At 33.2% G+C, this 14,268-nt stretch overlaps 1 protein-coding gene across 1 annotated transcript in view; it reads left to right on the plus strand.

Annotated features, from left to right (window-relative positions):
• OSTM1 (osteoclastogenesis associated transmembrane protein 1) overlaps positions 1-13,642 on the plus strand; it is a 31,994-nt gene extending 18,352 nt beyond the window's left edge. The window contains exons 3-6 of the mRNA XM_045524544.2: positions 946-1,043; positions 5,549-5,716; positions 7,783-7,948; positions 11,437-13,642. Of these exons, the coding sequence (XP_045380500.2) occupies positions 946-1,043; positions 5,549-5,716; positions 7,783-7,948; positions 11,437-11,492 (488 nt within the window). The 3' untranslated portion in view covers positions 11,493-13,642. The remainder of the gene's footprint in view (positions 1-945; positions 1,044-5,548; positions 5,717-7,782; positions 7,949-11,436) is intronic.
• Positions 13,643-14,268: the final 626 nt, after the last annotated feature.

The following is a 14,268-nucleotide window of genomic DNA, read 5'->3' on the forward strand; positions in this document are numbered from 1 at the left end:
GATTGAAAATATCTGTGAGTATGTGGAATGTAAAGAGGGCAAGGATTCCAGGAGCGTGAGATTGAAATGGCTGACCACGAGTTCCAGGCTATGAAGCCAGGTGCTTGAACCTAGATCCCAGAGAGTAAGCTGACAGCACAGGGAGAGGTAAAAGCAAAGTAAAGAGGATAGAGAATAGGTTCATCCAGGAAGGGAAAACAGATAAATAAATTTGCTATGTTCATATATAGAAAGCAATGAAAAGGAATGAACTTGAACTAATACTATGCAAGAGTAACAAGTTGCAAAAGAGTATCATTTATGTAAGATTTTTAGAAAGATGTAAAACAATTCTTATTTATATCCAGATTTTACTTAAAGCCCCTTTATCAATATTTTAGGCAAAATTCTCACCAGCTTGTTTCCCTGGTCTCCCAACTCACAATAGATTAGAAAGAGCAGATTTTAAGAGATTACCCTCTTAGATGCAATAAATGACCCAGTGGTGAAGATGGAAGAGACACAGAACTACTAAATTTGACACAGAAAAGGATCAAAAAGCATATGAATTTAGCTAAAATTAATGCAGCTTAAACAGTCTTATGCCTAAACAGCACTAAGTGTACCCCTAATAAGGCACCATTGGATAACTGATTTTGTGATTAAGACTTTGTACCATCAAAATCAATTTAAATTTTATTTGGTATATTGTTTTCACAAAGAAAGGAGAGTATGTAATTATTTTAAGACTTTCATGAAAATGGTTATGATGGAAAACAAAATCTTTTGGAAACTAAAAGGGATAAGCTTCATGTATTTGGGAAATTCTTTTAATGTGGAACCCTTCATGCTTATTTTAATAAAGAATTACAGTAGTATGAAACAAAATATGATAGCTTGAGAGATAAATGACAATGTATAATTGTTTCTTGAAATATATTAATATACTTTTTGGTTTCTTAACAGATTGTTTAACGAACAAAAGTGAAGAATTATCAAATAACACATTGTATTTCCTCAGTCTATTTAATCACACCTTGACCTGCTTTGAGAATAACCTTCAGGTATTTTATATGATACTTGAAATTAAAATGCTGCCTTGTACAAATGAATAATAATAATTCCAATTTTTATAGCATTAATTATTGCTAAAATTAAATATCTGCATGCATAATGTAAAGGAGTTAGTGGACCTGGAGTTCTGCTGAGTTCTTCTGTTATTGACCCTTATGCAGATCATTAAAACTTCAGTTTTCTTATTTGTGAGGTGGGGCTGGTAACATTCACCTGCCTACCTTCTAGTATTTTGTAGTCAGGATCCAATGAGTTAATGAGTATGAACGTATTAACTTTCTAATTAAAACACAGTATTGTTCTATATGACAGTAATTTACCTTGACTTTGTTTATGTGGTGTATTTTGCAGTGCAGTATGAGTCTCTCTGTCTCTAGGAAGCTTATTTTTTTGCTCAGTATTTGCTTAAATATATTTTACCTACTTTAAAAGCCAGTTTAGTACGGTAACGTTGAGTATGGAATTATACTATAAAAGATAGTCTTTAAGAAACCTACCTTATTGGTTTTTTGTTTTCTCCACCTCTGACCCTTGAATGTTAGTATTGGAACTTTCCTGGTGGTGGTGAGGGGTGAAATTGGAATTCTGGTAAAATCCTACTTTTAAAACTTGTGTAACAAGTAAATAATCCTCACAAATAGATATAAACATGTTTAGGATATAGGTATATATGATTTCTTCTTTAGTAAGTGTGATAACAGAGGATAATGAGTTTCCCTGAGAAAAATAAAAACTATTAGATGAGCATTTCCCAAATATGTTCTGCAAGATTTTAATAAATCCCCCATTAAAAAAAGTTTAGTGTTCTTAATAAGAGTGGGAAATGCTTTACTGCATGACTTCAGAACCTTAGTGGACTAATGTACATTGTAAAACTCCAAATGGTAATTTTTGTGTACAGCATCTACCAAACCTATTTGACTAAGAATGCTTTGGTTTAAGAGACTAGTTAGTGTTCTGATGAATGTACCATAGGGAAATTAGCATGTTTCCTGGGATGTTAGTTGCAAATATTTTTTCGTGGTTTCTGTTTGTCTTTTTATTGTGCTTCTCTTTTTGTTATGAAGTTTTAATTTTTATGTTGTTAGATTTATCAAAATTTATTTAATAGCCTGTGGATTTTTTGTCACACTAGGCCTTTCCGTTCTTTGAGATTATTTTAAAATGTTCTCCTGTGATTCTTTCAGTACTTTTGTGGTTTCCTTTTCTGTATTTAAACATTCTTTACCTATCTGAAATTTGTTGTCGTGTAAGTTGTGAGGCATAACTCCAACCTATTTTCCCTGATGGCTTCTTGACTGTCACAACATGATTTACTAAATAAACCATAAAATGAATTTTAGAAACAAGTTCAAACAAGTCAGTCATTTTGAGATTTTATTAGAATTGCTTTATATTTTAGATTCATCATTTGGGAAGAATTGACATGTTATGATATTGAGCTTTCCTATCTAGGAGTATGATATATTCACTTTTTAAAAATATTTAAAAAAGAATATAAAATTTACCATGTTACAATTTTTAAACGTACTGTTCAGTGCATTAAGTATACTCACACTGTTGTACAACTCTACCACCATCCATCTCTAGAATTTTTTCATCGTCTTAAGTTGAAACTCTGTACACATTAAGCAATAACTTTCCATTTCTCCCTCCTCTAGTCGCTGGAAACTGCCATTATTTCTTTCTTTCTTTCTTTCTTTCTTTCTTTCTTTCTTTCTTTCTTTCTTTCTTTCTTTCTTTCTTTCTTTCTTTCTTTCTTTCTTTCTTTCTTTCTTTCTTCTTTATTTTTTAATGTTCTCTAGCACAGTTTTACTTATTTATTTAAATTTCATATAGGTCTTTTACAATTCTTAAGTTTATTTCAAGGTATTATATAGTTTTTGGTGCCCTTTAAGTGATATCTTTTCTTCCCCCACCACAGATTTTAACTGGCTACTTTCTTTTAAAATGTTTTATTTTGCAACAATTTTAGATTTATGAAAAGTTGCAAAGATAATACAGAGAATTCTTGTATATTCCTGACCTACTTTCCCCTAATGTTCACCTTATGTTACCATGGTGCATTGCTCAAAAATAAGAAATCAACATTGGTACATAAGTATTAACTAAATGCCAGACTTTATTATGACTTCACCAGCTTTTCTACTAATGTCCTTTCTATATTTCAGGATCTAGTCCAAGATAATAATGCATTGCATTTAGTAACTGGTTACTCCTCAAAATTTGTCATAAATATAGCTACATTTCCTTTCTTATTCCAAATGCTGTATTTGTGAGTCCTTTTTTCCCTTGAGTTTTCTTTAGGCTTGTTAAAGGTACATTAGTTTTGTTTTTCTGTTTTTTTGTTTTTTTTTATCTTTTTGAAAACCTTCATTTGGCTTTGTTGTGCTGATCAGAGAAGGAAAGAGAAGAATCAGGATGATCCTAGGCTCTTGGCCCTAGTAGCTTGAGAGGATGACGGGGCCACGAGGAAGACTGGATATAGGGGAGTGGGGATTAAGAATTCTGTTTTGAACATGTTAAGTATGAAATTAAACATCCAAGTTGAGATGTCAGATGGTCAGTGTTACAGATGAGATTGGAGCTCAGAGAAGTGCGAGCTGGAGCTATAGATTTGAGAGTCATCAGATACGGTGGTATGAAGTCTAGAAACTTGGATGTGAGTGAGTGTAGATAGAGATGATAAAGAGGTCCCAAGGACTGAGTCCTGGGGAACTCCACTGTTTTGTAAATGTGGGTGTGGGTGTGGGTGTGTTTGAGAGGGGAAGGGAGCCAGCTAAAGAGATAGGTGGTAGCAGTGAATTTGGTGGTCTTGGCTGTGGTAGTGGCTTCTAGCTCAGTGATGGAGCAGAGATGTAGATTTAAGTCCCAGACCAAATTCACCTAGTAAGTGTGAGTTTGTGTTTGTAGTAAGTGTTTGCAGGTGGTTTTTCTGGGAACCTGGACTGTCTTGGTGGCTGTGGAGACTGCTTTTTGTGGGTGGCCCAGCAGGCAGGGTGGGGCTGTTATTCCAGCCTCTTTCATCTTTAGAGGATAGTGGGTGGCTGCAGGGGATAGAAGTTCACCAGAGACTGTGGTTCTGACTAGTTTCTCTAGGAGTGGTGCGATAGCTGTAATACAACCTTCCTGTGATGAAATGTGCATGTCACACCTTTATAATTTACAGTGCTTTTCAAGGGCCTGGGTGCCTGGGTTTCCCTTCTGTTCTTAAATCTCTTCAGAAATGAAATCAGGACATAGGCATATGCTGATGTCATCATCTTCCCAGAATCATACTTCCTCATTTGTTTTAAACGCCACAGGGCTTTTTATTGTTTGGCTATGCCACCATTTAGTCAGCCAGTCTCTATATTGTTGGAGATTTTTGTTTGGTTCAGTATTATTACAAACATGGACAGTCTTTTTAGGGTATTTGTGTGAGTTTATCTGTGTGGTAGATTCCTAGAAGTGAAGTTGAAGTGTCAAAATATATGTGCACTTTCAGTTTTAATATAAGTGACTAAATTACCCCCCCCAACTAGGTGCTGTGCTCAACTTTTCATTGAACACATTTAGCTAAATGCACAATTGTTCTGTGAAAAACAGGCAATGGGCTATTTCTTGTGGCAGAACTAAAGGGGGATTGAGTTTCTCTATCAAATAGATGGTGAGGGTAACATTTTAGGGGCTACATCAGGTTAATTCCTTTAATTTTTCCTTTTCTTTTTCATTGTGGTATTCAATTAATATCATTTCTCTAGGCATCAAGGTAAAGAATAAAGGGAATAGAAAACAAAAGGTGCGAACTGACTGTTCAGCAAACTTGTTCTTGAAGTACAAGTGTTAGTCCAGGAAGTGGAAAAGATTGAAATTCACTAAACATAATGTCTTGTATGTTATACCCACTACTTTCATTTTAGGTTATACAGTTCTTTGGTGTTAGTCCCTTTTTGTTGACTAGAAAGGCCTGGATTATAAGCCTTGGGGTGAGAGGGTTGAGAAGAGATATAGTTTTGGTGACTTTTCCTTTTCTATCAATAAAGTCCTCCCTCTCTCAGGAAGGCAAACTTCATTGTTGAAGTCAGCACAGGCAAGGGCATATTTTATTTATTCCTTGAGAGTAGAATAGATAAGAGCAGATGTATAAATGATAAGGTAACTTGGGAAATATTTATATTTAGGTATCAATAATTTGGCCTATGAGCTAGTGTTATCCACAGTTAACAGTGGCTAGTGCAGTGGTTTTCAAAATTTAAGGGCAACTAGAAAAATGCCAAATATTTTGCTATGTGTTTTATATACCAGTCTCTAATCCTTGGGACCTGTGATAGAGATAAGCATATCCCTGTTTTACAGATGATAAAACTGAGTCTCAGAATGATTTAGCAACCTAACATCACAGCTCAGCACTTTAACATGCTCTACTGTTTTCTGTCCTCTAGGAGGACAAATAGCTTAAGTTAAAGAGATGTTATATTTTTTGTGTGTATTACATGTACCTTTGACATTTTAGGGGAGCACACATAGTCATCTACAGCTAAGAAATTATTCAGAAGTATGCAAAAACTGTGGCGAAGCATACAAAGCTCTGAGTAATCTATACAGTGAAATGCAAAAAATGAATGAACTTGAAAATAAGGCTGAATCTGGAACACATCTATGCATTGACGTGGAAGATGCAGTAAGTACTTTGCTTCTGATATGATACATATTTTGTAGTGTTGTTAAATATGCCTTTAGAATTATTATCCCTCTTGGAAGTATATTGGAATGTGCATATGCTGTCTTCAGCCAGAAATAACTAGTTATAAAGTAGTTAAGTCTTAGAATATCCTGATCTGTCAAACAACAATGGAAACTAATCAGGTACTTCCTAAACAAGTTGATAATTTGGTATATTTGGGTTTTTTAAATTAAAGTTTTGTTGATTTACAATGTTATATTAGTTTCAGGCATACAACATAGAAATTTAATATTTTTATAGATTCTACTCCATTTAAAAAATTATTTTTTAAGTTTGATAATGTGTATGATTTTCAGAGGTGTGGATGTGGTTAAATGTTTGCATTTCATTTTCTTGTGCACTTGTTGCTAATACAGGAAGTTTCTAGGTTTCGCTACCATGTTTCTGAAACTGTTTCTCAATTACTTCCTGTCCCATTGCTTTATTTCTTTGTCTATTACCATCTGAAAAGGGATGTTTACTTATTTATAGTCTGTCTACCCTCACTAAAATATAAGCCACATGAGGACAAGGACTTCATGTCCTTTTTGTTCACTGTTCAATATCTAGAACAGTGCCTGGCAAATGGGAGGCTCTTAGTAACATGTATTGATTGAATGATCAACCAAAAACCTTTTTTTCTCCATTGAATAGCCTGCCTTTACATAGGGCACCACTAGATGGCGATCATGCCTTTTTATGGGAATAGGATACCCGAGTATTGAGGCATTAGAGGAAATTGAGAAATTATTGGCTATAAGCAGAGAACTTGTGGTCAAAATTGGTAAACTTAATGGTTGAGAATGAAGAGTGTGAATTATAGCAGCTCAGAGTGAACCATAGTGGATCAGTAATATTCAGGATGGTAAAAAGCACTTAAAACAGATGCTCCATGGGGATTTTTATTTGTTACTGTTCTGTTCCTAGTGTCTAGAATAGTACCTGGCTTCTGATAGGTTCTCAATAAATAATAACTATATTTTAAAAAATAAAGAGTCTATTTTATTGTTTTTAAAATAAAGAAGAAAAATGAATATTGATTCTATGACATAAGTTGGATTATACAGGAAATCAACCTGGCCACGTATTTTAGAACATCATCTTGCAGTAAGCAAAACTTAAAACATACAATGCACCATTTGTAAACCATATCTAAGTTAAACAAAATCCAGGCAAGAACAGTTTTCTACATTAAATTTGATAATTTCCTTACATCACTTAGCCTGTTTGGCAGAAGCCTTGACCTAAGAGAAACTGAGGTACTGCTGCCCCTAAATGTATCTAACATATGCTACTAAATAAGATGTTGATATTGTCTAATAAAGTTTCCATGGCTCATTAGCTGTTAAGTACTTAAAAATAACTAGCCATGAGTATGAATCTTTCATAGTATCTTAGGTAAGATATTAAGCATTTCATACAATCATCTCTTGAAGAGAAGCCCTATGAAGTTGATATTTTTATTTCCATCTAAAAATATTGCAACAACCTCAGTGATATTATATAGGTAACATATGAAAAAATATTTTGTTTTTGTGAGCCTTCTCCTCCCCCTAGTTTAATTGACGTGTGATTGACAAAATTGTAATATATTTAAAGCATACCGTGTTATGATTTGATGTACATAAACATTGTGAAAGGATTCCCACAGTTGAGTTAATTAACATCCATTACCTGGCATAGTTACCCCTTTAAATCTTTAAATTTTTAATGAATGAAGCATGGTCTAACTATATTCCTATGATATAAGTTCTCTGAACTCTGTGAAAAGTTGACATTTTTTGGACAGTATTATGAATTTAAAATATGAAATGTCTATATGGATGTAAATTTATACAATGACTAATTGTGAACCAACTTATTTCCCTGGTAGAAGAAATTGTCCTCAACTATTAATATAATTTTTTAGGGATGTATGTTTAGTCTAAATTCTGGGTTCTTGTTGTTAACAAAATAATTTTATGAAATTGAAGACAAGACAAATTAAATTTAAAATAGAGTAACATTATTTGTTATTGTTCCAGATGAATATTACTCGAAAACTGTGGAGTCGAACTTTCAACTGTTCAGTCCTTTGCAGTGACACAGTGCCTGTAATTGCTGTTTCTGTGTTCATTCTCTTTCTACCTGTTGTATTCTACCTTAGTAGCTTTCTTCACTCAGAGCAAAAGAAACGCAAACTCATTCTACGTAAGTTTTTTTTTACAATTGTTCATTTATTTAGATAAAAACCTGTATTTTAAAAAATCTGCTCCTTTTTAGAAATGATATATACTCTGAGAACTCAAACTATATTACCCTAAAACAGCTCTTTCCTTCAAATTTTACAGCTTTGCTCACTAATGGCAGAGATGTGTAAGTTTATAAGTGACTTTATAATCAAAGATCAACATGCAGTATCTTTGATGCTTTAACTGAGAAAGCTAGATTCCCTGGAATAAGGTTGACATCAACAAAGGAATAGCTGCAAAGGCTGTGCAGACCTGAAATGGCCATAGTAGGGAGATACATAGTAGGGAGTTCTTAGGCCCATTAGAGCCATGGCAGAGCCACCTAATAGAGCAGCAGGCAGAGAGAAACTGTAGCTTACACACAGACAGTTTGTTTAGGAACAAATTGAAATTGTAGTTGCAAGAAAGTTACTTGATGTTTAGCACATGCTCAATACCTATTGATTCCTTTCCTTTCTGTAAATTTCTTTCCAGCACTTCATGATTTATCTAACTTCATTTCTAATGTATCTAACTTTAAAAACAAAAAAACAGGTTATTTGTAGATCAGTTTGAACTAAATTTGTAATGCTTGTCACCTCAAAAAGCTAGCTACTAGAGGAAAGGGTCTTTATCATGGGTATATTTAGTAAAGCATTTTGAAGATTGCCAGCATTCTGTAAATATGTAATAACTCAGTCCTAAAAGCACTTATTTAGAATAATAACAAAACATTGAAGGGACCTCACTGTTGTGAAAATTTACTTTTCAGGGCTTGGTGTACTTTTAAAGTTTAGCATTTTATTTGCTTTGCAAGTGTATTTATCTCTGCAGAAGATATATACTACTTCTGATCAGTGTTTTGTTTCTTTGATTGATTGATTGTTTTCACAGGAAAAGTCACTACCACTCATCTGCTTGTACAAGCTACAAATCTTGTTGTCTTTTAACTTCTTAATTCTTCTTCTTTTCTTTTATTTCCTCATTCCCACATTCCCGTCTGCACCCCTTTTCAATTCATCAGCTAGTATTGCCAGCTCTATTTCCAAAAATATATCTTAAGTTATCTCTTCTCTACCTCCACCAGTGACACCTTAGAGCTCAGGCCATCATCGTCTCTTATCTGCACTAATGCAGGGGTCCCTTAACCAGTGTACCTGCTTCCATTTCTTGACCCCCCATAATCCATTCTCCATATAGTGGCTAGAGTAAACTTTTAAACACAAATTTTACCATGCTCCTCTCCCATTTGAAATTCTTCCTGTGTCCCTGTTGCACCTAGAATAAAAACTAAACTTATTCCAGGGTCTGCTCTCTGAGCTGCAGGTGACCTGGTCCCCAATCCACCTTCCTAAACATCTTGCATCCACCCCCTCTTAGCCAGTGATACTGTATGTAAGCAGTGGAGCCTTTTTTCTGCTCTTCTCAAACACCAAGATAATTCCCACTCCCCTCTTTCCAAGGCTCTTATACTTGTCCTCCCCACTTTCCTTGAGTGGTTCCTTGTCACCCAGGCCTTAGGTCAGAGGTTACTACACAAGGAGACCTTTTATGACCCCCCCACCTAAGAATACACCCTTCTTTTAATTTTTATGCATCCTTCTTTAATAGCACTTAATCACTACTTAAACTACCTTTTCCACTTATTTTCTACCTTACTTGTTTGTCTACCCTGACTTGACTATAAACTCAATCAGAAAAAAGATTTTATTTATCTTGCTCATTAATATATCACCAGCATCCAGAAAATACCTGGCCCATAGTAGGTGCTCAAAAATATTTGTTGAATAAAAGAACATTATACTTTATACTTAAAGGTAGCATTTCCTGGAGTGTTTTCCTCCAAATACTAGTCCTGTGAAAATCATTTTCATGAGCTTCATAATGTACCTGAAAATAAACTAAGGCCTCTGAGATTACATTCCCCAAACTTGACAATAGAACCTTTGCATAATACCTATTAATGTTTCACAGAAGCATTGTTTATGAGTTAAATGATGAACTTAAAGAAATGCTGGTGTAGGCAAACAGTTCTTGTGCTGTTACCTCATGGACATTTTAATTTACTTTTCTTTATGCCACCATTTTATATGATCCCATTCATCAAGTCCTATGGTAGGAATTAAGGATTTAAAAAAGGAACAAGGCACAGTGGATACCCTCGAAGAACATACTGACCATAATCCAATTATTACAACAAATGTAGTAGAGGTATATACAGTGTGATTGGACCACAGAGGAGGATAAGGTGAACTCTGCATTAGGGGTGTTGGAATTCACCACTAGATTATCCCTGGGGTAGAATTTTGAAGGATGTAGGGAATAATCAGATAGAGAATAAGGAAGCAAGGAAGTTGTAGGTATATGTACTAATTGGTATTGCTACCTGGTTAGTTTAATAAACTTGGTAGTTAGTGAGAAACTGCATTACTTTTAATAATTTTAAACAACCTAATTTAAGACAAAAACTTTTCATTTAGTTTACCTTCTAAATCCACTGAAGACTTAAAGAGTATACTTTTAGTTTAAGCTGTTTTTGAGTTAAAGTTGTTTTTAAGGTTAGGCTGCAGCAATATACTGGTCCAGGAAGTTACGTTGTCATCTTGCACTTACACTGGTTGTCAGAGGGGACCCTGATAGAAACTAGAACAGTGGTTTTCATCCTTGACCAGATATCAGAATTGTCTGCAGAGCTTTAAAAAAAATTTAAACAAAAAACAAATGCCTGGGGCCCACTGTAGGCCTCTTACATCATAACCTCTACACTAGTGTTGAGAACCTCTGAAGTAGAGAGATTCCTATTTATCTAGTGTAAGATACTTTCACTATGGCATGGTTGTTTTTGATTTCTGGAACATGAGAAACATTTATCTTTAACTATAACTACAAAACATATTACAAAGCCAAATAACCATGACTTTATTAACTCTAATGACTGAGTCCCATTAGCATCATGATCAAAATTGATTGTATATATTTTATTAGCAGCTATATATGTTTGCACATGTGTGTAATGTACAACTCAGTTTTCTCTGTAAGCCATTTAAATGTTTTGTTTTGTTTAACATTACAGAGTTCTTTCACTGAATTAAGAGAAATTTAGATTTGGATTTCTAACTTAGACTTTTAAATATATAATTTTATTATTTTACCTTATAGCACTTTCATTTTTTTAAACAGAGTACTTTCACTTATATTACATATTTAAGATTGTGGTGTTCAAGTTTATATAAATTGTCTATTTTATTTGGTGCTGCTTCTAACAAAGTCATGTGCAGCTTCTAGCAAAGTTAAGTTTTTTGAGGTCGATAGGAAAAAATAGACTTAGGTTTTAATTCTTATAATACTGAATCTATTCAGATTCAAGCAGAGTTAATAGATGAATACTATAGTTTACATAAAAATGATAAATAATCATATTTAGAGAATTAAAATTAAATTAAAATATAATACTTTTGATTTATTTAGCCAAACGTCTCAAGTCTAGTGCAAGCTTTGCAAATGTTCAAGAAAATTCAAACTGAAACCTATGAAGTGGAGATTAACATCGTATCCCATGGATGAATGGTGGAAGACACAGCTTGGTACAAAGGAAGATAAACTATGATTTGACAAATCAAGTTCTTAAGAAATGCAAGGACTTCAGATTTATTTTAAATAAGAATTTTCAATTTTTCTTTTCTTTTCCAGTCCCTTTTTAAGGGTTTGGGTATTCTTAATTTCCAGGCATAGCAATGTTGTCTATTTTGAAGTGTATTTGTTACAATAACAAAAGATGCAAGAACAATCTTTATTTTGTTTTGTAGGCATATTTACTATTTGAGACTTCTGGTATCTCCCTATTAACATGGTATCTCAAGTAGCAAAGTTTTTGGAAACTTAACATTTAAAAATTAATCAGTTATAGCAAAGATTTTGGAAAAAAATTCAAATGCCAAAAAGTAGCAGATCCAAAGATTAAATCACTCACCATTGCAGTATTATTGTCACATATATATTTAATATGTCATACATTACAAATAATGTGTAATTCAATCTCTAGTTTCCTTAAAGTCAGTTTTGAAACCACTAATTATACTCCCCCCTTACAATTTTTAGAAGTATGAAGGCACATTTCATTTATCTTTGTAGAAAGATTTATGGTAACTGGTTTCTTACTTGACTTTTATAAATAGTATTTTACACCTTATTTTTGCCTTTATTTCATAAGTAATTTGAAATCACTGGACTGCTTTATTACATTCAGGGCAAGATGGATTCTTTTTATACTAGGGATTTGCATTGTGAATTACATTAAGTTATTTGGCAATTTATAATTTATTACTACTTTAAATCAAATGTAGCATTATCACACTGTATTTAAATTGTAATTTTTTAATATAAATTTCTCTTGGGATATATGGGGAGTTTTTGTGGGGAGAGAAAGGAGTTGTAAAAAAAGCTTAAGCTTCAGAAAATAGACTCGGACCTGAAAGGATGCTCACTATAAGACTGTTGAATGGCTCATACTGGGGGCATGAGTCAGAATGAGAATCTGATACAGAAAGCAGGTCAGTTAAGATGATGCTTATTTTTTCTAAATTATTTAAATCAGATAAAAGTGATATATGATTGAAATTAAGTCAGATATATCATGCACAGAAAACAAATTCTATTTTGGAATGTTTATATCAACCTTTCCAAAAAAATCATCATTTCAGAATTATTCACATTTTTTTCCCCTTAGGTTTTCAGTGTTAGGTGTTTTATTTGTTAATTCCTTCTCACTGTCTTGGTGAAAATATTGTTTTAAATGTTGGAGAATATCAAGGCTGCTCTATATAGAAACGAGTTTAATTTATTGGTACAAGAATTTGAATCCCTTCATACACTGTACAATGCTATTATAGAGACAAGAAAGTGTTTTTTATTATTTTTTAAATGTTTACTATATATGCAGGGTGAAAGAGAAGGCTTATCCTTACATATGTAACATATCCAAAAGCTGTTAGTTATAGTTTTTCTAGTCTGCTGTGATCCATTTAAAATGTGCTGAGTTTTGTTCTGCTGTTACTGTTCACACTGCTGATGCTAATAGCACTATCTTGATTTGAAGTATATAGTTGAGGGCCATTGAAAGCAATCTTTCATTAATGCAGATAAAATCAGTTTACATGTGCAAAGTTACAAAATGGCATATTCAATTCTGTAAGTAGTGACTCTTTGAGCACCTTTTAATATTACAGATTTCTAAAAACCATTGCCTTTGGATATGGTTGCTAATAAGCACTTTACAAAAGAAAAAGCAGCCTTTAGTATTTTTCTGGTTGAGTCATTGCCATTAAAAGTAGCATCAGCAATAGATTTCAAAATCAGTATTAAGCATTACACTGTAAAGTGTGTAAATATTTCATTTTTAAGTTGTGTTGAAAAATTCTTTGCATAGTTCTGAATTCCTAGACTCGTAGCATATGTATGTGCACAAGAACATCTTTACTTTTTGACACTTGGAAATAAAGAAAGTAGCTTAAGGAAATTGCAGTGCTGTATTTGATTTTTAAGTACATTTTAAAAACTTCATATATAATTAAACATCACATTTTAGTTTTTCTGGTATTGAATTTAAATGCCTACTTTAAAAGTACCATCTATCTTATAATTTTGCTGCAAATAAAAATGTACTTTTGGATTATTATTATTATTGTTGTTGTTGTTGTTGTTGTCGGATTTAAGAGGTAGAAATAGCATCAGCTATCTTAAAGTGTAACTCTAAATCAATAAATAACACCAGAGTTTAGTTGGTAAATGTTACTTTTGTGGGACAGTATTTTCTAATGTTTCATGGATGGGCTCTACTTTTTACTGCAATGTACTCCTTATAAAGTGAAATGTTTTCCCAGAATGACATTGTAGTTGGGGTTGGATTTCTGACTAAAGACTTGACATCAGATAAATAATAGACATCACCAGCAACAAATTGTGAAAGCAACAATATACTAGTAACCTACGTAACACTTTAAAATGGGAAAAATTATGTTCTAAGTACATATGTTTTCTGAGCTAGAAGAAACTGTAGAGGTCATTTGGTCATAAAATCCTAGAGCTGGGTGGATCCCTGAAGACCACTTAATCCAGCCTTCTATCCGCTGTATGGATTCACTCTAATAATTCACTCATTTCCTATCTTCTTAACTAAGGAAGCAGAACATCATAGAAATCTTTATTTATAACTTAGTCATTATTTGACAATTAACTCTAAAACTGAGATTTGAGATGCCTAATCAAATGTTTTGCTACTGTTCCACTCTGCTTATCTTGTAA

Source organism: Camelus bactrianus, chromosome 8, assembly GCF_048773025.1.
Source record: "Camelus bactrianus isolate YW-2024 breed Bactrian camel chromosome 8, ASM4877302v1, whole genome shotgun sequence".
Taxonomy (NCBI): Eukaryota; Metazoa; Chordata; class Mammalia; order Artiodactyla; family Camelidae; genus Camelus; species Camelus bactrianus.